The 27,830-nt window shown below is 39.7% G+C and overlaps 1 protein-coding gene across 2 annotated transcripts in view; it reads right to left on the bottom strand.

Moving 5' to 3' along the window:
* Positions 1-26,597, bottom strand: part of mmp15b (matrix metallopeptidase 15b) — a 63,481-nt gene extending 36,884 nt beyond the window's left edge. For both annotated transcript variants that reach the window (XM_028441938.1, XM_028441946.1), the window contains exon 1: positions 25,813-26,597. In XM_028441938.1, the coding sequence (XP_028297739.1) occupies positions 25,813-25,932 (120 nt within the window). In that variant the 5' untranslated portion in view covers positions 25,933-26,597. The remainder of the gene's footprint in view (positions 1-25,812) is intronic.
* Positions 26,598-27,830: the final 1,233 nt, after the last annotated feature.

Genomic DNA, 27,830 nt, shown 5'->3' with positions numbered 1-27,830 from the left:
CTCACTGCTGGTGTATAATTGTCAAGAATTGCTAAAAATAAAAGAAACGGTGCAATCGTGTACCATTCGTGATGCAAACAACAAGTCAGGTTCATTCTACCTGGCCGACCTGCCTGCGCAACCTCCTCAGGGTGAATGCGCCGCTGCCCAGGAAGCGTAAACGCCGAGGAGTCCGATCCGGTCGGCTCGTGAAGCTGAAAGCCTGGTTGGCTCTTTCTCCCACCGCGGTGTGGTCCTCGGAACTTCCACGGGATTACAGAGACTGTTTTTTCCGCTATGTCTCACGACGCACACTCGCTCCAGTTGGCGCTTGGTTGGTGCCCATTACCGGACAACGGGAGGATCTCTGCGCGCTGCGCCCTCGCCGCTCTTCTTTCCGGGTTTCTGACGGTGAGTCCCCGGCTAACCTCAGGCCGCTGAGCTGGGTAGCTCAGGCGGCTACTACAGCTTCTACGAGGTGCGCACTTGTGAACGCGAGGTCTGTGGCGAATAAAACTTTCATCCTGCAGGACTTCTTTACATCGTGCGATTTGGATGTACTGTTTTTAACAGAGACTTGGATCAACAGCGGTGAGTCTACTGCTTTCTCAGAGTTATTACCTCCAGACTGTACTTTTATCAACGTACCGAGAACCACTGGTCGTGGCGGAGGTATAGCTACTGTTTTAAAGAACTGCTTTTATCACAAAGTGGTATCTGAGAGGTCTTTTTCTTCATTTGAACTGAGCTGTGACAGGCTGACCCAGTACTGTGCGCTGTCATTTACAGACCACCGAAGCACAACAAGGATTTTATTAGAGACTTTTATGAATTTGTTGCTTGTGTGCTCACGCGTTATGACAGGGTTTTAATTGTCGGAGATTTTAATGTGCATGTATGTTGTCCTTCTAAACCCATGGCCAGAGAGTTTTTGGACTTGGTGGAAGCTTTTAATCTGACGCAACATGTCACTGGCCCCACACAAGTGCACGGGCACACGCTAGACATTGTGTTGTCTTGTGGTTTTCCTGTGAACAATGTCGTTGTTGGAGATGCCGTGTTTTCTGACCACAGCCCTGTCATGTTTGATCTTATTTTGGACTTGGAGGTGAAGCTGTCTTGCGTGCGTCATGGTCGTGTTATCAACCCCGACACGGCCGCTGCTTTTTCTCCTCTTTTTACTGCATCGTTTCTGGATCATCTAAACTCCGCTGCATCTATGGACACCGAGCAATTGATGAACTCTTTTACTTCCACCTGCTCTGAAGTCTTGGACAGTGTTGCTCCCCTCAGAGCCATATGTCCTAAGCCAAAGCAGGAACCGTGGCTCAATGACACTACGCGCACAGCTCGGCGTGAGTGTCGGAGGGCAGAGCGGAGGTGGAAGAAGGACCATTTGGAGGTCTCGCACCAGATTCTTAGAGAGTGCTGGAGAAACTATCAAAGTGCTGTTAAAGCTGAAAAAACTCAATATTTCTCTAACTTGATCTCGAATAATGTCAGTAAGCCTCGAGTTCTTTTTAAAACGATTGGTTCTGTTTTTAATCCGAGTCCGTCCACTTCATTGGAGATGACAAGTGGAACTTGTGAAAAATTCCTCTCCTTTTTTAATGAGAAGGTTGCTGCTATTAGGGCCAACATATCTCCCTTTTCAGAGTGGAGTTGTGTATCCACCCAATGCTTAGCTGTTTTCTGTCAGTTTGAGTCTGTGTCATTGTCTGTGCTCACAGGGATAGTTAAAAAACTTAAACCCTCCTGCTGTCCCACAGACCCGGTCCCTCCTCGCTTTTTTAAAGAGGTTTGGGACACCATTGGCTCTTCTGTTAGGGAGATCATCAACAGCAGCTTGGCTACTGGCATAGTGCCAGCTTTTTGTAAGAAAGCTGTAGTTGAGCCTTTGATTAAAAAACCTGGCCTTGACCCTGCAAATTTGGCGAATTATCGCCCAATTTCCAAACTACCATTGGTATCGAAAATTTTAGAGAAATGCGTTTTTGCACAGTTGCAACCTTTTTTAGATGAAAATGGCACTTTAGACCCATATCAGTCAGGCTACAAAGCTTTGCACAGTACTGAATCTGCACTTTTAAAGGTTTTTAATGACCTGTTTTTAATGACTGATTCTGGAGGTTCTGCCATTTTAGTGCTTTTAGACTTGACGGCTGCTTTTGACACAGTCGACCACACAATTCTTTTAGATCGCCTAAGAGATCGCGTGGGTGTCAGGGGGACCGCGTTGGAGTGGTTTAGGTCCTACCTGTCGGAGAGGTCATTCTCCGTCAGGCTGGGGGACTCCACTTCATCTTCTGCCCCACTTCACTGTGGAGTCCCCCAGGGATCTATCCTGGGTCCCATTCTTTTTGCGATATATCTCCTCCCACTTGGAGAGATTTTTAAGAAACATGGCATGTCTTACCTCTTCTACGCAGATGACTGGCAAATTTACATGCCCATTGCAAAGAATGACCACAGCCCCCTGACACCCCTGCTCCACTGTCTGGGTGACGTCAAGGCTTGGTTAGCCCAGAATTTTTTTAAACTGAATGAGGGAAAAACAGAAATAATGGCATTTGGATGTACCCTCACAGACTTGGGATCACTCCAAAAGTATTTGCATCCCAAAGTCACCAGCCTTGGCGTCACCATAGACAGTGATTTTAAATTTGATAAACAGATCAATGGCGTTTTAAAATCGGGTTTTTATCATCTTCGTCTTTTATCCAAAGTTAAGCCTTTTTTATCATTTAATCTTTTTGAACAAGCCGTGCACGCTTTTATTTCAAGCCGTCTGGACTACTGCAACGCACTTTACTCGGGCATCAGCCAAAAGGCACTTTACCGCTTGCAGTTAGTCCAGAACGCAGCGGCACGACTTTTAACAGGGACCAAAAAGCGTTAACACATCACCCAAATCCTTCCTTCTTTGCATTGGCTCCCTGTTAAATTTAGAATTGATTTTAAAATTTTATTGTTTGTTTTTAAAGCTTGGAATGGACTGGCCCCTGAGTATATCACAGACCTCATCCAAATTTACCGACCCCCACGCGCTTTGAGGTCTGAGGGCCAGCTCCAGCTCGTGGTTCCGAAGGCGAACCGTAAAACTAAAGGGGACAGAGCGTTTTCCGTTGTCGGCCCTAAGCTGTGGAATGCTCTGCCCCTCCACATCCGTACGGCCCCCACCGTGGAGTGTTTTAAATCTCGTCTCAAAACTCACTTTTATTCTCTGGCTTTTAGCACCGCGTAAGTTGTGTGGTCCTCTGTGTCTTTTATTTTATGTTTTTGAGTTTTATTCTTATTTATAGTTTTTAATGTGTTTTTATTTATATTTATTCTTTTAAACTGTTTTATTTTTATTTATTGTTTTATACTCATTTAGTGGCAGAGCTCATTTGTATTGTTTTGGTTTTATTGTTGTGGTCGCATGTTCAGCAATTTGGAAACGTTTTGTTGTTTAAATGTGCTATATAAATAAAGTGGATTGGATTGGATTGGATTATGGAGGGTTACAATCATATTCTGTCCAAGCAGTGTTGCTGTGGAATTGGTGGTATTGACCAGTACCTTCTGAGTTGGTGAAACAACATTTTGATCAGTGGAATGACCACCGAACCAGACACACGTTTCTCCTAGGACAATTCCACAGTTGCTGTGTAAAATGGTGAGAGCACTTGGAGACATCCTTGAATTATGTCAGAGTCCTAAAGAAAGGATGAACATCCGTTCTGAGTGATGCCAGAGCTAATCCCACTGCCTATTGCTCACTATACAAGTGCTGCAACATCAGAAAGGTGCTGTTCCAGTGCATGTTCACCTCCTTTAATACCTTTGCAAAGGTAGAAAAGAACAGTTTCATATGCAAGGATCGGCCAATAGCCGATCCCCCAAAATAAGGTAAATCGATGCATCCCTAGTTGTGACCACGGGACTGATAGTTGCTTATGTGACCGGAGCGTTTTGAGTTATTCATAGATATAGTTCACTCTTAAACATCCTCCTAACGGCCTGTTTAATTTCATTCACATTCTTAGTTCCATATTTGGCTTCAGTAGAGTTTGATTGTAGTGCAGCTGCAGCGTCTATTTACGGTTTCATTTTTGATAGCCGCACTGCGCTTGTATTTCCTTCATCGGTTGAGCTGATGACAACACTACAGTGAAACAACTGGTCCTGTATGTGCTTCATTACTTTAACATGCAGCTTTTAGACCAAAACCAATAGCAAAAACGTGTGAATTAGGTGTGAATACTTAAAGAAAGTTGGTATATTGATTAGCGGTGCTGAATAATCATTTGCCCTGGAACCAAAACTAAGAAGCCTCCGGGCAGGAATTTCACATTAAAAAGTCGAATTCAACACAAAGTTTATCGTAAAACCTTCGATACTGTTATTTTAAGCATGGAATGGTTTCTTCATGACTTCATGACAGGCATATTCTGCAAAAAACCAAACTCACCAATAAAGCGCTTTGTAAAAGTTGTGAATAAAGCAGAAATCCTCTCCTTAACATGCTGTAACAGTGTGTTTTTGTGACAGCACACCCAAAAGGTTTTTTTTCTCAGGCAAATCACACCATTTACTGGTCAGGCTTATGTTAGTACTACAAAGAGACTGAAGAATTATGGTAATCAGAGCTCAATCCCTGCAGAAAGTACGCTCCGACTGAACACATAAGTGCTCCTGGAAGTAGAATCATGTTTAGGCATTAAATAAATTATATTTAATCTTTCTGCATTGCATTGCATTGCATTTTTTTTTTTAAATGATGGTATTGAAACTGATACAGGTGCATTTTTATGACACCTCGGTATATGGTATTAACCTATTACCACCAAAGCCTACTTTGGTGTGTTGATTACAGTTTTAATGGGCACTATTGATGTTCACTTCATTTTAGCTGATTCCAATTGCAGTAGGCCTGCAGCGACACGTCAACGACGTAGACTACTCGATTCTAAAAAATTGTCAACGTCAAATACGGAAGTCGACGCGTCGCCACACCTACTCATATGTGTTTGGCGGTGTGCCTGGCGGCTGCAGGGACTAGTGTCAGCAACAGATATTACACAGCAGATAACTCAGTCAGTTTTAGTAATTTCTTAGTAAACCTGCAGCGTAATTACTCTAAAATAGTATACCACTGCCAGGCAATCTTAGATTTAGGTCAATCAAACAGTTATATTCCGGTAGATGCGACAACTCTGGACCTACTACGTAGCTTCGGATTGCTATGCCGGCTACACCCAGCAGCCTAAAATAATCGCCCGAATAATCGTTTTAAAAATAATCGTTAACCCCCAGCCCTAGTTTGCAGTTCCTGCTATCTCTGACAACTACACACATCTACAGAAGGAGAATGTAAAATCATTGTTTCCTATAATAATAAGCCATATTAGGATGAAACCATGCAGCTGACTTTTTTTCGCACTTCAGCCACAGCTTATGTGTCATATGCCATTGCTTATCTATTGATTTTTACAGAGATGTTGACATTTCTAAATTCAAGATTTAAAGCATTTAATGTCTTAGTTAAAGAAAATGAAAATCTTACTTTGCTGCCCATGCTGAATGCAAAAGAAATTGAGGTACAAAAGGCATGCAAGATAATATACATATAATGTACACAAAAATATTAGCTGTTACTAATGAGGGAGATGTTAACATAAATGTGCAACATCTGGGTGTGCAACTGTCAGAAGTAAAAACAATACAGCATGTGCAAAATTGCCTGAGATAGGTGAGATGTTATTGAGCAAAACTTTCAGATGTAATGGTACAATATCTGTATATATAAGGCACATAAGTGTCAGGAGTAATTGTATGTTTAAGTGTGTAAAACGTATGACAGTGAAGTATACGTAAAGGGTACAGATCTGTGCACTGTATTGTTTCGTCTGTATTTTCTTTGTAGGCAGTTGTCAGGTACAAGGGCAGAGTTACAGCACTGTTAGAAAGATGCATGAATGATATTATCCATCATCAAATACTAAAGCACTTCAGACCAAATACAAAACAAGTCAATGAGTAGGAAAAAAATGTGGTGTGTGTGTTTCCAGGCAGCCTTTTGTCTGTTAAAAAGTGTTTCAAAGAGTCCTTGAGCTTACCTGCCAAAACTGGACACAGCAATATACAAGGAGCTGTAAAAGCTGCAGTGTGTTTGTGGTTTTGTGTGCGTGCCCAGCTCAATGTCAGCCAAGATACTAACTGCTCTTATTCTAAGGCTTGGATGGCTTCCATCTCTTTAGCTCCAAAGTCTTGTCTGAATGCATGAAAATAAATGAAAGTGAGAGAGAGGAGTGGCAAAGAATTCCCTTTCAGAATTTTATACTTAACATTGAATGGTGTTGTTCGGATGCATTTGCACCACAACAGTCCAAAAGAATTGGTTTTATTTGGTAGGCAATGACAAAAATCTTTGCCAAACCAACATTCTGACAACTGAACTTTTGTTTTTTTCTGGATTTAAGTATTTCCCTATTAGTGTGTAAAAGCTCATCTCAATACTTTGTAATGTACCCTTTGTTGGCAATGACAGAGGTCAATTATTTTCTGTAAGTCTTCACACACTGTTGCTGGTATTTTTGGCCCATTCCTCCATGCAGATCTCCTCTAGAGCAGTGATGTTTTGAGGCGCACACGTACTTTCAACTCCCTCCAAAGATTTTCTATGGGGTTGAGATCTGAAGACTGGCTAGGCCACTGCAGGACCTTGAAATGCTTCTTACCAAGCCACTCCTTCATTGCCGGCCAGTGTGTTTGGGATCATTGTCGTGCTGAAAGACCCAGCCACGTTTCATCTTCAATGCCCTTGCTGATGGAAGGAGGTTTTCACTTAAAATCTCACGATACATAGCCCCATTCATTCTTTCTTTTACACGGATCAGTCGTCCTGGCCCCTTTGCAGAGAAACAGCCCCAAAGCATGATGTTACCACCCCCATGTTTTACTGTAGGTATGGTGCTCTTTCTCTTCCAAATGCGACTGCTTGCGTTTTTACCAAAAAGTTCTATTTTGGTTTCATCTGACCATATGACATTTGCCTAATCCTCTTCTGGATCATCCAAATGCTCTCTAGCAAACTTCAGACGGGCCCGGACATGTACTGGCTTAAGCAGGGGGACATGTCTGGCAATGCAGGATTTGAGTCCTTGGCGGCGTAGTGTGTTACTGATGGTAGCCTTTGTTACTTTCGGCCCAGCTCTCTGCAGGTCATTCACTTGGTCCCCCCGTGTGGTTATGGGATTTTTGCTCACCGTTCTTGTGATCATTTTGACCCCATGGAGTGAGATCTTGCGTGAAGCCCCAGATCGAGGGAGATTATCAGTGGTCTTGTATGTCTTCCATTTTCTAATAATTGCTCCCACAGTTGATTTCTTCACACCAAGCTGCTTACCTATTGCAGATTCAGTCTTCCCAGCCAGGTGCAGGTCTACATATTTGTTTCTGGTGTCCTTTGACAGCTCTTTGATCTTGGCCATAGTGGAGTTTGGAGTGCTTGAGGTTGTGGACAGGTGTATTTTATACTGATAACGTGTTCAAACAGGTGCCATTAATACAGGTAACAAGTGGAAGACAGAGGAGCTTCTTAAAGAAGAAGCTACAGGTCAGAAATCTTGCTTGTTTGTAGGTGACCAAATACTTATTTTACCGAGAGATTTACCAATTAAATCATTAAAAATCCTACAATGTGATTTTCTGGATTTTTTCCTCATTTTGTCTCTCATAGTTGAGGTATACCTATGATGAAAATTACAGGCCTCTCATCTTTTTAAGTGGGAGCACAATTGGTAGCTGACTAAATACTTTTTTTGTCCCACTGTACCTTGGTTACGATTTAGGTGGGTGGGGAGGCTTTCATTTACCCCAACCAACTGTTGAACAGGTGACGTACCTTGATTAGGTTTTGTTAAAAAGCATACAGTATGTTGTCTGTTGTTCTGGACTTGAGACAATTGCAGTTTACCAAAAAAAAGTAAGACTTCCAAAATGCAGTCAGACGTTTACATACAGATTATATACTGTATCTAAGATACAGACTATTATTAGGGTCCGATGTCCCAGAATGGGACAGAGGAACCTATTGTTTTCGATGTTTTTCACTATTATACACAGGCAACCTTTGAACGCTAATTCGACCCCCTAAAAATGCCCGAAAACTCACCGAAATTTGCACGCACCTCAGGCCTGGCGAAAAATTTGATAATTTGGTGGCGTGAAAAAAAACGGACAGAAAACGCACGCATTGCGTGCGTTTTCGCCGCCAAAACAAACGATGGAACCACACGACCGCCAGGTCTGACCGATTTGCACAAAAATCGCCACATGTAGTCTTCGCCCCAGAATGAGCAAAAAGTTACATTGTGACCCCGCCCAAAACCAAACAAGAAGTCAGCCATCATGGGTCAAAGGTCAAAAATGGCATTTCGCCCTCGAAACGCATCTGCGCGAACTAGTCTGATTCATCCGATTCGCTTAAAACTTGGCAACACCACATAGGACCCATTGAAGATGAAAAGTTATCGAAAGAATTTTCGTATCTGTCACGGTTTGGTCGTGGCGCCGCCACAAAAATGCAATGCTAATTTTCGTTAGCACGCAAAAAATTCCAAATCTCCATAACTCTGACACACAAACTTCGATCAGCTTCAAATTTCACACAAAGGACATGTGCCCAAGCTTGGTCATGACTGCTTTGAAACATTTCCCATCATGCCTTGTGTTTTCGACCGGTGTCATTTAAGGTCATGTACACGGTTAGCATTTACAGGACGCCGTTCTAGGAAAAAGCTTATAACTCTAGAATGCAAAGTTCAAACTGCTTCATATTTGATACACATGATGACCGTACAGCCATAAACAAAACTCGAGAACCAATTTACCCATAATGCCTTGCGTTCTCAGAGGGCGCCGCTTCTGTGGTCGTCCAACACGAGCAGCTGTAGCGGACAGACGATATGTCGTGTTGACTTCAAAACACTGTAGGATGAACCTACACAGAGGGGAGCAAATTCCTATTGAAGAAACAACAGACTGTGGTCAGTGGAAGGGGCCTAAAATGTCACTGGAAAATTCTTCGCCATCAACACGCTGTAATAGGAAAATGCTTATAACGCTTCAATGCAAAGTTCAAACTGCTTCATATTTGATACACACGATGATTGTCCATCCATGAACAACGCTCGATGACCAAATTACCCATCATGGCCAGTGGGAGGGGCCTATAATGACACACGAAAATCCCTCGCCATAACTACGCCGTTATACGAAAACGCTTATAACTCTAGAGTGCAAAGTTCAAACTGCTTCATGTTTGATACACACGATCGCTGTCCAGAGCTTAACAACAAACGATAACCAATTTACCCACAATGCCTTGCGTTCTCAGAGGGCACCGCTTCTGTGGTCGTCCTACACGAGCAGCTGTAGCGGACAGACGATATGTCGTGTTGACTTCAAAACACTGTAGGATGAACCTACACAGAGGGTAGCAAATTGCTATGGAAGAAAAAACAGGCTGTGATCAGTGGGAGGGGCCTATAATAACACGGGAGAATCCTTAGCCATCAGCACGCTATAATAGGAAAATGCTTATAACGCTCCAATGCAAAGTTCAAACTGCTTCATATTTGATACACACGATGATTGTCCATCCATAAACAATGCTCGATGACCAAATTACCCATCATGGCCAGTGGGAGGGGCCTATAATCACACAGGAAAATCCCTCGCCATAACTACGCCGTTATACGAAAACGCTTATAACTCTAGAGTGCAAAGTTCAAACTGCTTCATATTTGATACACACGATCACTGTCCAGAGCTAAACAACAAACGATAATCAATTTACCCACAATGCCTTGCGTTCTCAGAGGGCGCCGCTTCTGTGGTCGTCCTACACGAGCAGCTGTAGCAGACAGACGATATGTCGTGTTGACTTCAAAACACTGTAGGATGACCCTACACAGAGGGGAGCAAATTGCTATGGAAGAAAAAACAGGCTGTGATTAGTGGGAGGGGCCTATAATGACACGGGAGAATCCTTCGCCATCAGCACGCTATAATAGGAAAATGCTTATAACGCTTCAATGCAAAGTTCAAACTGCTTCATATTTGATACACACGATGATTGTCCATCCATAAACAACGCTCGATGACGCTCAATTACCCATCATGGCCAGTGGGAGGGGCCTATAATCACACACGAAAATCCTTCGCCATAACTACGCCGTTATACGAAAACGCTTACAACTCCAGAATCCAAAGTTCAAAGTGCTTCATATTTGATACACATGATGACCGTACAGCCCCAAACAACAAACGATAACCAAAAACACCCACAATGCCTTGCGCTCTCAGAGGGCGCCGCTTCTTGGGCCATCCTACGCCAGCAGCTCTAGCGGCAAGACGACATGTCATGTTGACTTCAAAACACTGTAGGGTGAATCTTATTAGATGGAAGCACATTGCTATGGCAAATAGAGCAGGCTGTGAAAAGTGGGAGGGGCCTATCATGACACAAGAAAAATCCTTCGCCATAACTACGCCGTTATACGAAAACGCTTACAACTCCAGGCCAATTCCCAAATCCCCAACAGTGGTATACGTGACCGTGGGTTACCGTCCCCAGCCGCTTCATCGGACCCTATGACGCCGCTCGCGGCTTTAATTATTATTATTATTATTAGTACAGAATATTCTCTATAAGCAGGCATAAATTTTAAATAAATGTAGCTTTGTTTTCAATAAAATATCCTATAGAAGGATGTTATTTTCTCATCACATGGAATATTTAAAACAAGTCGGTAGCTTATTAGTAGTGACTGTTCACATACATATGACGACCGACATACTATGTTCTGAGAATTATAACAAGAAAGTACATATGTTATGTAGTAGCACTCACAGCTGCTGCAAGTAGTCATTGTAATGCTGCTTTCACACCAAATGCGTCTTCTGTGGCACCGGACTGCTGTACAAAACGTACCGCAGGATCAAAAAATGTCCCCACTCTCTTCATACGCACGTCTGAAGCGAAGCCCCGCCCACCAGCAACACATCCAACATGGTGAGTTTCACTGCCTGCTGAAGCAAGGAGCTGCGCTCTTTTTTCTCCTCTCATAAACATAAACCACCAGTGAAAAAAGCCGATGTGATTAGCTGCTAATGCTATCCAAGCTCAGTGCCGACTTTCAGAGATGAAAACTACAGAGAGAACTTTTACCTGCTTCGACCACCTCCCCGTTGACTCACCTCCATGCCAAATCCTTCCTAGTCCGATCCCGGTTATAAAGGCGGTGTCATACAGCTCCAGGTGGTCACACACAGCTTCTACTCCATGGTTGAATGGGTGAACAGACCAGTGCCATGTTGACGGCCTGACGTCATCATCAACAAAGACTCTGATTGGCTTTCGTCTTGCGAAACAGCCGCATGAGTTCAATATTTTCAACTCTTGCGGGTGTGTGAATGTGCGTAAAATCAAAAGCGCGCTCGCATGGCCAACGCACTTGACGTGCGGATCGGACTGCACCCCCGCACAGGAAAGATTTCACATCTGGGACGCATCTATCATTGACTTTGTATGTAATCTGGACGTACAAACTTTTAGTGACGCATCCTGTGTGAACGCAGCTTAACTGCTACATTTTGATTGGGCATATCCCCGATGAGTATCATTGCACATTAGAAGCAGCATATCTACCAGGAAACGCTCCAATGATCTTAACAAATTGCTTGATTGAAATTCATCCCAGAGGTTTCATCTGTATACTTTCAGCCAAAATGTCTTCAGCTGTAGTGTTTTGTTTTCAGGAATACCATTTTATAAAGGAAATTGTGGATTGCATTGCTTTGTAACAAAAAATAGTAAAATCATATTTTTATGCTTTAGGAAGGGATGTAACGATTCACTCAACTCCCGATACGATTCGATTCACGATACTGGGTTCACGATACGATTCTCTCACGATTTATTTTACAAAATTTTCCTTTTATTTTTCATTGTCAAAAGAATTCCTTGATAAACTATTCAAAACAATTTAACTAAAAATAAATCTTGAATGAAATAAATAAAGGAATGATACAAATGAAAATGAAGCCTATTAATTTAAATTCTGGTTCTATAATAAACAATGCAAAACTGCATAATAGTTCTTTTTCTTTTAAAAGTGCAACTGAAAATGTATTTTGTGCTTTAACAATTGGACTTTAAAAAAAAAAAAAAAAACCGATTGCACTGATTTACGTCATATTTGTTTGGACCAGCAGAGGGCGCTGGTAACACAGTGGTCAGTTGGCAGCAAGATATCTTGCAGTGAAGAAGAGAAGCTATGCTAGCAGACAGAGCTAATAGAAAAACTTGACTTTTACAGATATTCAAGTAATATTACAGATATTCCTTCGGTGCTAAAGGGATAATGAATCATTTATTAACATATTTAAGAGTAGAAGGCGGCCAGAAAGTATTAACAGACTTCGCCCGCCGCCTACCCTTGTGGATAGCGCCCTCTGCTGGTTAAAAAAAGGACTGCGATTTAATTTTCAGAAAATCAATATCAACCGTGATACCTATGAATCAATTTTTAACTGCCTTACGATTAATCGTTACATCCCTACTGAAAAATATTCCTTTATTTTTTTTGGGACAATACTATACTATTTTTCATTGTCAAAAGAATCCCTTGCTAAACTATTCAAAACAATGCAATTTAACTAAAAATAAATCTTGAATGAAATAAATAAAGAAATAATACAAATGAAGAAGAAGCTTATTATTTAAATTCTGGTTCTATAATAAACAATACAAAACTGCATAATAGTTCTTTTTCTTTTTAAAAGTGCAACTGAAAATTTATTTTGTGCCTTAACAATTGAACTTTAAAACAGTCATTTTACTGTATTTAGGTCAGATATTTGTTTGAACCAGCAGAGGGCGCTGGTAACCCAGTGGTCAGTTGGCATGCAGATATTTTGCAGTGAAGAAGAGATGCTATGCTAGCAGACAGAGTTAATAGAAAAACGTAATATTACAGATATTCTTTCGGTGGTAAAGGGGTAAGGAATCATTTATGAATATGTTTAAAAGTAGAAGGCGGCCAGAAAGAAAGTATTAGCAGATTTCGCTCGCCGCCAACACTTCTGGTTAGCGCCCTCTGCTGGTTAAAAAAAGTACTGCGATTCAATTTTCACAGCATCGATGTGAATCGTTATACCTATGAATCGATTTTTAACTGCCTTACAATTAATCGTAACATCCCTAGCTTTAGGTGCACTCGTATTGGGTAGCTGTAGTGCAGTGCAAGAACAACAGTGAGTGCAAGTACCCAATCCATATTCACAGGGAATTTAAGGGGTGAAGAACCTGGAATGTAAAGAAGCAACGCCTGAACACAAAACCACTGATGATGAAGGAAGTCACATGTTTCTGTTAGTGATGATCCCTCCCGGCAAACATATATAGCTTCTTTTCATTGTTTACTTGTACTTTTACCCACACAGCCAGCAGTCCCTACTCTGCCGGAGTGCCTGACTATGCTCTTCTGCCCTCTTGCTCTATGCTCACAACATTTCTTTTCTTTTTGTCTTCAGACAAGAGGGTTTGTTATATTGCCGAGAATGCCAGGGCGGATTGTGCATGTGCACATTTTGGCTGTGCCTGTGTATATAAGTGTTTGTGTAGACTGTGTTCATTGGAGTTTGTCGCGGTGCCATTTAGAGAACAGCTGTCACAGTCAACCCTCACATGTTGCACAGCTGAAGAAAAAGAATCTAAAATAACACTCGTACATCTACTGTCATTCTAGCATTGCCTACTTCTTAGCACTCAAGTTCTTCATTTCATGTTGCACACACTGATAATATCGCTCTTTTTCTTCAATCATTTTAACTCCAAACTTGATCCTTTTGGCCAAGAAAAAGTAGCAATTGTTATGGCAATTATTATATTAATCATATCATCAAATGTGTGTTCATGTGTACAATTTGTCATGTGTTTATACACAATGACTGCATAATATTGTTGTACTTTTGAACAGAGACATTGCTCCTTTGCCAAGTTATGTTAGATTAGATTACCCGCGGTACAGACAGATTGTGCTGTATTCACTGTGCCAGCAACAAACAGTCTCTGCTGAAGATCTCATACCAAAGCTCTGATAAACAGAGCTCTGTAACAGTGCCTATGATGTGATTCTTGTTTTATGCCTTTCACATGGTTTCGAAGGCCGACTTGCATTTTTTCACCTACTCACACAGATAAGCTGCATCTAACCAAGGCCAAACTCAAACTCACATGTGGACTCACATCCTGACTGACACACACACACACACACACACACGCACACACATTATCAAGACAGATATCATTGCTCCAACATCTCCACTGTTGGGGGCATCTGACCCCTCCTTTTCCTCTCATCAGGGTGGGACTTTTCTCTATCTGTATAAAGTTTAAGCTGTGGAACTTTCCAGTTAGTTGCTGGCTGCTTGCCCTTCCTACAGGATGGAAGACCTTTTTTTGTACTCTTTTTCATTTAGTTTATAATAAATCCTTTTTTAAAAAATCATCATTCTTTGACTGGACTTCGTCATTCAACCAGAGCACAAATCACGTCTCCAAATGAGGGCAACCGCAAATTTGCTGTGACAGTCAAGCTTTCAGACTAAATCTTAAAACACGGGGTGAGGGGAGTGGATTGGCAGTCCAGAAAACATGTTTCAGGATGTGAACAGACTGTGTAGCAGGTGTTTGGTGAATGTGTAGCACAATTTCACCCAGTCCAGTAAGCTTCAATCAATGATTACATTGCACAGCAAAACTACCCATCTCTCTGTTACCAGCTTGTTATCTTGCATGTAACTCACCACTTGACTTAAGCACTAGTGAAACTCTTGCTAGGTTAGCAAACATTCTATCAGTCCTAAAGCTGCAGTGGGCTATACTGTAGCACGCTCCCCTTGTATGTATCTATTTACTTTAGCTGCCAAGATGCAAACATGAATGTTATTAATTTAGGTCATTTAGGTTAGAGAGGGACCGGAGAGGGTTCCATTCCTCTCCCTAACACTCCCTCTATGTCAGCTTCTTCCCTTGTGTGTTTGCTCCTGTACTCCTTCTGGCTTTTGTCTTGCAGGTCCGTGGGATCCTCAGTGTGGAGTTACAGAGTCTCAACAACTTTGTCTCCACCCTTTTCTCTGCACACACCCAACACAGCATAACGTGGATGGCTGTTCATAGGAATGGGATCCACACAAGGTTCCTGCTGCTTAACAGAAGGTTTTCCTTGCCGCCATGATGAATTCATGTTGGGTGTGGGATACATATGTATGTGTATATACGTATATATGCATATGTATGTATGCATAAAATGAAGAGTCCGTCCTTAAGACTGCTCTACTGTAAAGTGTCTTGAGATACCATTGGTTATGATTTGGCGCTATACAAATAAAAGATTGATTGATTGATTGATTAGATAATGATCTGCAGAAGCGATGATGAGCTGTAAATGGATAAAATAAATGCCAGCATGACTTTTTATTCATTTTTTAAAACCTAATCGCCGTGAGATCACATCTCATTGAGACAATTAGGATCATAAAATCAGTGGCTTTGGATTTACTGCAAAATCTGAAGTAATCTGATTTTGCAATCATGCCAAAGACAAAAAAGGACCTTCGTACCACATTAGCATCTAATCCTAAAAAGATGATATTCCTTGATGGTGGAAAACAGACAGAAAATACGGAACTGACTTCATGATAGGGCTGGGATGACGCGTCAACGTCATCGACGCAAAAAAAACGTTGACGAAAAATATGCGTGCTGATGTATCATTCGAACAAAACAAAGATGGTAGCGCCGAAGAATAGCTATAATGCAAGTGGTTCCTTCGAGTTTCAAAAGTGCAAGGCAGCGAAGGCACGCACTCGTTTGTCGAAGATAGCTGTTCCCCGTAACCCTCGTCCTTTATCCAGGGTGTGAACGAACGGCAGTGCGTCAATGTAGGCGGGACAAGGAGGAAACACCCGCCGGGAGGAGCCTCATCAGCAGCAGCAGCAGTCACATTTAAACACATGCACGCACACACGCACTTGTACACTCTTACTCGAATTTTATTTTGGAATTTTGAGTTTAAGAAAAAGGTGGCAGCGTGTATTACTTGTTATTTTCATGTGAATGAAGAATTAAAAGATGCACTCTTTTCAGAAAGCTAGGCCTAGGGCTGGGCGATTTTGCCCAAAAAGAATAAATCTCTGATTTTTTAAAGAAAAATTCAATTTTCGATTCGATTTTTGATTTTTTTTTTTTATGTACTTAAAAATGACTGCAGACATCATTGTCAAAAGTGCAACTGTATTGCTGTGATTGTCCTCAAGAGTTAAAAAGGCATAGAACAATCCCAAAATAAAAAGTAAATGAGTCATTCAACAATTTAGGCAAAAGTGCAACAGCACACAGTAGCTTAAATTTTCTGAATAAAAAAAATCAGATAACTACATATTCTATAACATTACAATTAAAATAATAATAAACTCTTCCTCATCTCAGCATAGTGCGAATAAAAAAATGATCATGCCAAAGGGTAAACAAATGTAAACAAAGAGGAGGCTGGCTCACAACACGAAAAAAATAATTAAAACTCAATATCGATTAATCGATTTGTTTTCAACATAAATCTTAAATTCTGTTGGTTCAGGAAGGACACCATGACCAGCTGCATTATTTTGTACTTTTATATTCTTACTTGAATTTTATTAAGAAATGTTGAGTTAAAGAGCAATAAACATATATTGCAATGTTAAAGAATTCATGTTTTTTTTTTTTTTTCCAGATATGTAAATCAACATGTATAAATTGTTGTAAGTCAATTTATGGGGAGATAATCGATAAATGAATCAAATTGAACTGAAAAAATTAATCATTAGATTAATCGATGCATTGAAAAAATAATCGCTAGATTAATTGTTTAAAAAATATTGTTTATACCAGCCCTACCTTATGAAATGTCTTTTTCTTTTATAGTTGTTTTTTTTCTAAAACAAAACCAAGCATAAATTGCAATATGACAGGGAATACACTAGGGATGCAACAATTCAGTCAGCCCACAGTTCAATATGTACCATAGGTTTAAAGGGGACATATCATGCTAAATCCACTTTTTTAGCCCTTAAATGCATGTTGTTGTAAATTTAGAGTGCTTAGAAGTACATAAATAATCAAATTAGTCTCTTCAGGTGTTCCGTAGATACTGTATCTTTATATTCTGTTTTGGTCATATTTTCCAATCTGTTTCGATTTTTCTATTCTGTATTACGTTTTTTGAACTATTACGTCAGTATTTGCAGCGGAACTGCCAAATTAGGACATCGACTACAGGCCCAACACTTCGAGCAATCCGCCATTTTTATTTCTCGCTGCGATTTTGTATTTCGAGCTCAAGGATGCAGAAGTTACGAGAGGAGAAATCAAAATGTTTGGTTGTTGGATGTAGTAACCCACACGCTTCATTACACCCTCTCCCAGCATCAGAACCTTTTAGAAGTGCCTGGTTGAGTTTTATTTTTTATGGAAATGTACCCACATCTGTGGGTAAGGTCATTTTTGTGTGCGCGAAGCACTTCAAGGATGACCGCTTCTGCAACCTCCGCCAGTATAAAGAAGGATTTGCCGAAAGACTTTGTCTGATTGAGGGTTCAATTCCTTCTATCTTTGGAGACAACGAACAGAGCACTTTGGTAAGATGTAAATAACGCTAGAAAGTGTGATGATAAGACGTCCCTGTCATTGTTTTGTTAGCATTAGCAGTTGCACCATCTTCAGACTTCATATGTTAGCGCTGTGTGCTCATTTTAGATCCTTGATGATATGGCCTACGTGATGAAATTTAAGTCTAAAGTTTTCATTAGTCATTTCATTTTGCCATTCTTGTCTCCGAAAAAGATTGTATTTCATTTTGTGACGTTAGCTTGGCGCTAGCGTTAGCTCGGTGCTTGTGTTAGCTCACTTGTTAGGGTTCTGCAGGTTCATCATCTTCATTTTCATCTCGCTCCGCCGGGTCAGACTCTGGCTCGAACATGTAAGGCTGGATGGACAAGTCTTCTGTTGTTGACATTTTGTAAATAACCTCTGAATAAAAAGTTTATGCGCCGCTACATAGCCGTATCTCTTCTATCAAACTACAAAAATGGCCGAGCAGGGTGGAGTTGAACCGAGTGTCACCTGAAGAGGGAAAGGGTATGAAGTGTCTCATTTGCATTTAAAGAGACTGCACCAAAACGAGTTGCTCTCAGAAGCACATCAGAAAAAGGGTAGAAAAGGGGCCTGTGGAGCTATAATAATGAGGAATTCAGACCCAAGCATTGCAGTTCCGCTTCATATAGACCACAACTGTATGATTTATATGTAAAAAGAAAGGATTTAAAACCATATGTCCCCTTTAAAGTCATAGTTCAGTACAGTTCTGATGACCTGGACCATGTTTCCAGCGTTTTAAGTCAATTTTTTAAAAAAACAGCAAAAGATTAAAAAAGACCTGTCCTTTTTTCATTTAAAATATTTTAATTTGACTTTGAATCAAAACAAAATTCATACACATTCCTGTGTATGGTGTATTGTATTATATCAAATAAACAAAACTTAATAAAAGAAATATAAAATAACGCTTCCAAAGGACAAGTGCTTAACTCTGGCAGCCCATGAACAAACTAGGGAAATATTAATTCAAAAATAAAATGAACAAAAAATCATTACTTTCAAAAAATAAACCTGTACTAATGTAAACTTAAACTGGCCAATTATTTTGTAACATAGATCCAACTTATTTAAAAGATAATTAAGCCCACTTCCTCAAGCACCAAAAACAGCTTTAAATCCCTGGTAATGAACACCTACTGCCTTTGTTATTTTCTTTGTTTCTCCAAACAAGTGGAGTAAGTCTGAACAAAGGCACTGGGAGGGACGATTGCTTTTTGGTTGACGGTGTTACCTGTTGGTCACCCTGCTTCGGACAATGATATCACTGAGCAATGGCGCTGCAGATGTGAAGTCATGTTGGAAGTGTTTCCATTTAAATAGGCGATACAAGTAAAACACAGTTTACAGACACTCGTTTTTTTATTCACCATTTACTAGGGATGTAACGATTCACTCAACTCCCGATACAATTCGATTCATGATACTGGGTTCATGATACGATTCTCTCACGATTTAATTTACAAAATGGGACTGTAGAAAAATGATGACTGAAAATTATTTCTTTATTTTTTGGGGGAAAACAACTATACTGTTTTCCTTTTATTTTTCATTGTCAAAAGAATCCATTGATAAACTATTCAAAACAATGCAATTTAACTAAAAATAAATCTTGAATGAAATAAATAAAGGAATAATACAAATGAAGAAGAAGCTTATTATTTAAATTCTGGTTCTATAGTAAACAATGCAAAACTGCATAATAGTTATTTTTAAAAGTGCAACTGAAAATGTATTTTGTGCCTTAACAATTGCACTTAAAAAAACAAACACTGTATTTAGGTCACATATTTGTTTGGACCAGCAGAGGGCGCTAGTGACCCAGTGGTCGGTTGGCATGCAAATATCTTGCAGTGAAGAAGAGATGCTATGCTAGCAGATATAAAAACGTGACTTTTACAGATATTCACGTAATATTACAGATATTTTTTCGGTGCTAAAGGGGTAAGGAATCATTTATGAACAATGTTTAAAAGTAGAAGGCGGCCAGAAAGAAAGTATTAGCAGATTCCGCCTGCCGCCAACACTTCTGGATAGCGGTTAAAAAAAGTACTGCAATTCAATTTTCACAGTACCCTATGTCATTACACTAGACAATCAAAGCCAGGCCACAGCTGCTCCTCACTGCTAATATGCTAAAATTAAAAAATGTTGTCAGAGCTGCCAAACTTTAGTGCGTTTTGATTGGCTTAATAACTCACGTGGTGGGACTTACAGGCACACTCAGGCACATAGGCAGAGAGAAATAAAATGCACGGAGCCTATACTCCAAACCGTAAAAAACGCAGTTTAGAAGTAGGTATTGAACTGTGGAAGCCGTATCAAACGATTCAATATATTATTGAGAATTGTTGCATGCCTAGAATATATCCTTACAACATGTTTTTGGAGAATGTCACATTTAACATGCAATTTTGCCCCATAACTGAGTGAGAGAGTCGTAAATGTAAAATCTCATGTAAAAGGCCGGTGATTGCATAATGGTTAAGGTAAGTAGGTCATCACTGTCAGATGTTGAGCAAGTTTCTTAACCTAACTGCTTGTTTTGTACGTTGCTTTGGATAAAAGTGTCTGCTGAATGAAATTAAATTTCGTAAAATTTGTAATTTGCAATGTCGCTATGAATTCTAAAGTTATGACGAACAAATACACCTCGTGAAATAGAAACAGCTATACGTCATGAACTAAACTCTCACCTATGTTTTGGGAAAATATCACTTATTTCATATACTTCACAGTAAAATGGGAAGCCTAATGTCTCGCAAGTGTAGGAATAACAGACAGCCATGTCTAATGTCTAATCTTGTGTGAGTTCCGTGTGTGCTTTTGACACACTTCTACAGCGGAGAAACTTAAAATTACAACAATGGTTGACTCAAACTACCACATTTAATCAGGTTTCGTACATTTTCAGTAAGTTTAATAGCCAGTAGTGACATCTTGTTGGGGAAAGCCCATGAAATTTAAATGAAAATAGGTAGCCTGATGTGAAAAATGCACGAAAATGGGGACATTCTGAAATTCACGTAGAATTAGGAAACATTTTAAACTGAAAATCAGATGCTCTATATAAAACAAAAATAGGAAAGAGAATCAAATAATTTAATTTTGGATCATATTTGGCAAAAACATTGCGCCTTTCAGTGGAAAATCACCAGTTCAAACTTATGGAGATGTTTAGGCTGGAAGAGCATTTGTAGACACTTCATTACGCCAGCTCAGAGTTCACATTATTCTTTATACTTCCAGCTGTTGGAGAAACTGTTGTGCCCAGGGATTGCCACAATACCATATGCATCACTACAACATTTTTGGAATTTGGTTAAAATCAAATTGAAAATCATTTTAAATCTACAGACAACTTTAAACTGGGACGAACTACTAATTGGCTCGTTATATTCTAATCATGCAGATAAAGAGACGAAATGTCTGGTATGCTGAGTTTAGCAGCATAAAAATCACTCACAAAAAGATGGTTAAATTCTTAATCCCCGAACTTGGATGATTGGTATAATTTGGTATATGCAATTTTTGTTTAGGAACAAATTACATTTCATAAAAGACTCCAAACAGACAAGTTTAACAAAATTCTGGAGAAATGGAAAACTTATATCTTGCCCCGGAGGTCCAAGTATTTATGATCCTCTGTATTACATGTATAAACTGTAAAACATCATATAATTGTATTATGTACACCTCTTGTTTTTTTTGTTATGTCTTAATTTTCTTTTTGTTTCTTCTGTATGGAAAATTTTGGGGGGAAAAAAAGAATAAAGAAAAGAAAGAAAATCAGATGCTCTACATACACTGCATCGTTGCCACCAAAACAGAAAAAGATGTAACCTGACTACCAGTAAGGCTCCCAGGTCACAGAGTTTGGTAATACTGTACTAGCATTCATCCAATGGCCAAGAGGTCTGGCATTCATTCAGTCAGTGTTTGTTTTCTCTGTCAGCCAACAAACAAATGCATTTCAACTACTGGTAATAACCTTTACTCAGGAATGGGAGGAGCTGACTCTTATCTCTTAAATCGTCTTCACCAGTGTTAGTTTACCTGGTGACACGTCACAACAGAAGCAATGCAACTCCAATTACATGGCTGCGCAGGAGTTTGTGCAAAATGTGAGGGCAATTGGTCATTTGGCAGTAAGTAAAGGTTTTACAAATCATGTTTTGGGAACATATCACACATTTCCGTGGTATTTTCCCCGTAAAGTGTTGCAAACAGACATGTTAAGCTCTTGCAACAAAATCTTGCGTGATTTCAGCATTAATCTCATGTTTTTTGTAAGTAATTTGAAACATATAAAAATAATAATAACAGTAGATGACTATTTACCCTATTTAGCAAGTTTGAAAGCCAGTAAAGTTGTCTAAATAAAGAAAGATGATGAAATAGAAGTCATTAGCGGAGTTTAAAATTTCAAAAAAAGTAAAGTTAATGTAATGTATGTTATAAACACATAAATTAAGTGCCAAAAACACAGTGACTAGGAAATGATAAAAATTAGGGTATAAAATTCAAAGGTTTACAAAATAAAACCAAGTTAAAGTTTTAAAGGACCAGCAGCCGATGACATTTGACCCTCCTGCTTCCTGTAGCAGCTCAGAGCTTTGTTTGTTTACAACATGGCGGACACAGCAGGTGATCTGTATACCCATAAGTCTGTTGTTTGTTGTGATACACAGAGAACAAGCAAACCCTGCGCTCAGTATGCACTTGTCTAGATATAAAGCGGTGGATTGAGCGGCGTTGTGATAATCTACTCGCCCGCCTCCCCACAACAAAAACGGCATCCACCAACCACGGGAGCACATAGACAATCAGCAAAGGTGGAGTTACATTGTTAGAGACTTTAAATACTATAATCTACGTTGTTGGACTTTTAAATGCTGTTAATCCATATAGATAATTTTATTATTTCCTATCTGTTCTTTAACTTAGTGAATTACAACTGACAGCAAGTCTATCCCTCCATGTTAAAGTGTATCTCCCATATTAAAGCACATGTATTGAGTGTTGTATGATATATCATGTAGAATATAATAAATAACACTGCTTAACTCACTCAGTGCCATTGATGAGTTCATTTGTAATTTCAAATCCAAACGCTCAGTGCCATTGAAGAGAAAACTCGTCATTTGCGTTTTTTTTTCCACGGGAATTACAAGAATACACCCTGGCAGAGGTCCCTCATCAATATCTAAGCTGTAATGCGATGTAGTGACGACCCACTGGTGCCCTGAAGGTGGCAGCAGCGCACCTTTAGATGAGAGATTAGCCACTGACGCTACCATGAGCTAAGGAGGAAGAAGCAGGGATGAAGGAGATAATGGCGCTACAGAGTGATATTGTGAAGTATTCAGCAGCTCACAGCACCACATACTAACACAGAACATGTGTGGACCTGAGTGTATTATCTAAATTGTCGCAATCATGAGATAAAACCTTCACTGAACCCTAAGTTGCTCCCAGTGGTCGACTAGCGCCTTGCATGGCAGTCCTGTCCCACTGGTGTGTGAATGTGAGAGTGATTGGGTGAATGAGCTGATATGTAAAGCGCTTTGGGACTGCTTCAGTGTGGTTATAAAGCGCTATATAAATCAAGTCTATTTACCATTTACCATTTTTCAACTAACAGGGCTAAATGTGTCATCCCTGCGAGTCGGGAGAAAGACGAAGTTATGTCTGTGTGATTGACAGGGGGAGGAGATACAAAATACAGTAAGTAAAAGGAAGGAAACCAATGTTCAGATGTTATAGTTTTCAATAAAGCAAAAAAAAAAAAAAAAAAAGCTTCAAAGTCAGACAGATTTTTTTTTAGAAAAAGTCTGTTTTCTCAGCTTTTTGCTCTGAAACTGGCGATTTGTGTAAAACTTGCTCTATTCAACGGCTGATTAATGGAGAACGAAACAAGCCAGAAACAATTTTGATGAAAGTAGAAGATTCAATCTTTCAGAAATTGGTGTCAGATTTCAAATAGTCATATTATAAAATATTCTGTGGGTCTTTAAAAATCAGTCAAAATACTCAAAAATGGCTGGCACTCAAGAGGGCACAAATTCTGAAAATGGCTGGCACTGAATGAGTTAATTTGAACAACTTTACTCTCTCATTCTTTAAGTAACAGAGGTTGCAGAAGATTTCAAGCTGCATTTTGGAAGGAAATGTTTTATTTATTTATTTATTTATTTTTTGCTTTTTTGGGTACTACTGGGGTTTAAGGAAGGTTTGCATCTGTCTCTAAACCAAGATGGTATAAACATTGCCCAGATGCTAATAGCACTCAGTCCCCCACTGAGGCATCTGCAGTTGGGCTTAATGTGTGACAGGGAAAGTACCAATAGAGTCTTTGCAGGATAGACTCAAGTTTCTCCCAATGGAGGTCAGGTCCTCTAGGCAGTTGCTCTATATAAAACCTATCATTGTTACACCCACTGACACATGGTGGATTTCAGTGACGTGCCGTGACCACTAGGGCTGGGTAGGCACATTGCAAATCGAGACCACCAATGACAATTTCATATGTTTCTGCTGTCAAGTGTTAATTCAATTCAAATCAATTTTATTTGTATAAAGCAATTTCCAACAAAGTCATCTCAATGCGCTTATCAAAATATAAAATTCATAATAAGAAAGAAAAAACCCAATAAGATCCACATGAACAAGCATTTAGCCATCTAACAAAATCAACATCGTACAACACCATTAAAGAAACATAAACAATTATTTAATATAGCCTCCATACTCTCCCAACAAGATATATCTCATGACACGGCAGCACATCCACTGTTTGTGTTGGAAACACAGAAACACGGAAAAAATGACAACTTAGAACAGCCTCAGTGAGGAGCATCCACAAAGTCAATCATTCCTTTTGTACCATTCACTGTGAAAAGTATGAAACATTCTTACCTTACCTTTGCTGAAGCTCTGGTAACTCAGGTGTTGGTCTCCATCTTTTAAAAGCTGTTGTTTTTCCTCAAAACAAAGTTTCTCTATCATCTCTAGCGCTGTCATCCACACTGTATTGTTGTCCCGCCCACTAGCTAGAGAACGTAGCAGCAGCAGTCACGTGTCATCTATTCACTAATGTGCTGTGAAACTTACGTATAGCATTTAGCATAGCACAGTTACGTCCAAAGGCAGCTCTCTGCGCTGCCTTTGCACGTAAATGGATGTCATATTAGGGACCTGACTGCGCATGCGCAAACACGTAAAATCACGCAATGGGAACGGTGGCAGAGGAGCGACGTGCCTTTGGGAGGGGGCGTGGCCTCCCTCTGCCTTACAGCGGAGCGAAAAAAAAAAAAAAAAAAAAAAAAAAAAAAAAAGACTGTGCAGCTGTTCCAGGAAATAGCGCTGTTTAGCAATTTGGGCTATGAAACACACAAAATGCGGACACTTTCAAACTTATTGGTACTGTAGGCTATTGGAAATGGAAAAATAAATAATTTATAATTTAAAAAAAAAAAAAATTATAATTAAATAATCAAAATATTAATTCACCCTTGGGTAGGCACTGCCTACCTTGCCTACCCTGACAGCACGTCACTGGTGGATTTATACTGGGCAATGTGTCAAACGACCAAATGCATTAATAATTAATGATACTGTATTATTCCAACGATGGGGAAGTATCATAAAGGAGAAGTATTATCAAGTCAGTAGCTTTAGGTTCAGTTACTGAAAAGAAACAAAAAAATATACAATAGCAAAACTAAATTTATGACCTGCAGAAAAAAATCTTAAAAACCGTAGTAACCAATAAACAATATGGATAAATAAAAAAAATAGAAGGGGGAAAGGACCTTTATAGGCCTATCACAGCAATGCAAACTAGTAGCCTACCCGTTGCGAAGATAAAACCCTAAATTATACGCCAAAGACATACTAATCATGATTTAAAACCTGATCTGACTGCAGGTTGCTCTGCAGTTTAGTTCGTCACTGGATTTCTTATGTACATTTAAATTAAACATTTTGTGTTTGGGGCAATAACAAGCTATAATCTGTGGAGTATGTTTTACCATTTCAGTTGACAGTTGTATTTATATCAAAGACAAATGAAAAATAATCATTACCTCTGCGTTGAAGGCGTCCTCGTCCTCACCTCCACGCGCACCGGATGAGCACAACCATAGCGCAAGGAGGGTCCGTTTCCACAGCAACCACGCGGAGCTGTCCCGTGGTACGCGGGCCATGTTACCGTGAACCAGTAAAAAAGGGTATTTTCTGTTTAAATTCACAGTTGTGGGACGACACGTCTTTAGTGGATTGTTTTTAAACAAAACAGTTCGTTTACGGGTTAAAAGTCGCCATACAGTCCCGTTGTGGTTGTCTTCTTCCCGTTGAAGAGCTTCATCATTGTCGCATAACAGAGACTCGTATTCATCTTCAGCTGTCTCCTTCAGTGCTCTTTCGCCTTCTCTGGACTGCTATAGGTTTATTTAATTCACATCAGAGTCGCAGCGAAATTAGTGGCGTTACATGCTCGCTGCTCTCCTGTCTTCACTTCAGAGACTCTTTCGTAAGTCACTATTAAGGTGGTCAACTCCAGTTATTAAAGTCTTGTTATAATGTCTGAATTAACCACAGTTAATCTGAGAAGTTTACGGCTGATACAAGATCGGTGATTACAAGTCGTCCCCAGTGCAGTGGCTCGCCTGGCATTCGTTTAAAAATAAATTAATATTTGCCCAAAATTAAAATATTCGCTCAACGCGAGCAATTCATATCCAGGGTCGGTATTTGAATAGTTCTTATCTGCTCCGGTCTTTCGGCTGCTCCTGCTGTCCTCCAACGTTCCAGGTCGTACAGTGAACCTCTGCTTTGTGTGTAATTCCAGCGTGTATCTCTCGTGTCAGCGTCAAGTCTCACTACATTATGACTGTAATCCTGTTGTACTTTCAAAATAAAACAAAACTTTTATACGGTGGCTGAGAAGTGCAAAACACATTTACAAATATCACAACAAATTTACATGTTTGAACATAACACTTTTACAAATGCCAAAACCAATTTACAATTTTTTAAACAAACGGCGCATTGTAAGTGTAAAAGTGTTTCCATATTTGTTAATTTGTTTTGACCTTTAGTAAATGTGTGAAATCATACGGAAGGGGTGTAACTGCGGTCATGCCAGCCTCCACAAATCCTCGGTCAATTTATCCGCCAGTCTTCTTCTCCTTCTGGTTTCCGGCAGGCTGTACATACCCACCAGTCAATTTGCAGTGCCTGTTTATATACGGTATTATGGTAAAGCAGTGCCAGAGCAGAAATAAAAGCGAAATTTATGAAGGCAGTCTGTAATTTCACACGAATTAAATCAATCAGTCAGTCTGTTAATTGATCGATCGATGAATTCATTAAGTAATTAGTTAATTAATTAAATGAGCATATAAGGAATTCATTAATTGATTATTTACTGAATTCATATTACCATCTGATCACATTGAAGCCTTAGAAGATGAAGGTAATGAAAATGAATCTGTGTGTATAATTGGTCCAACATTAAAATAACACAATAGCTGGAGTTTCTGAAAAGCCCAATTAATTGTCAAATATCAACATTTCCCTCATGATCAGATTGCTATTGGAGGGTAACTGCATATTTCCACAGAAGCATTTCACTTCAGACAGATAGTACTCCGCCTCAGAGTTGCACTCAGATAATTCCAGGCAGATCTGAAGTGGATTTTCAAAAATAAAACCCCCTAAAATGTGACATTTGTCCCAATATTTCCCTTTGATTTCTAAATTTACTTTTAAAGAAAACTAGCTGTTTCTACAAACTAATTTCACTTCTGGCTGATATTACTAACTCTTGGCAAGTCACTCAGATACTTCTAGCAAGTTCTGATGTGTAGTTTCAAAATAAAAGCCAATCAAATATTCATATATTTGACTTATTACATATGATTTTGGATTCAATTTAAAAGGAAACGCCCTCATATTACCAATAATTCCACTTCAGGGTTATAGTACACGATCCCATGGTGTGACTCAAAACGTTTCAAGACGTTCTGATGTGCAGTTTCAAAATAAAAGCCCACCAAAGATTCAAATACGGGATTTATTACATATGATGTTGGATTCAATT

Source organism: Gouania willdenowi, chromosome 3 (assembly GCF_900634775.1).
Source record: "Gouania willdenowi chromosome 3, fGouWil2.1, whole genome shotgun sequence".
In the NCBI taxonomy this organism is placed as follows: Eukaryota; Metazoa; Chordata; class Actinopteri; order Blenniiformes; family Gobiesocidae; genus Gouania; species Gouania willdenowi.
Note: the sequence above shows the minus strand (reverse complement) of the source record. Positions and strands in the feature narration are given on the sequence as shown.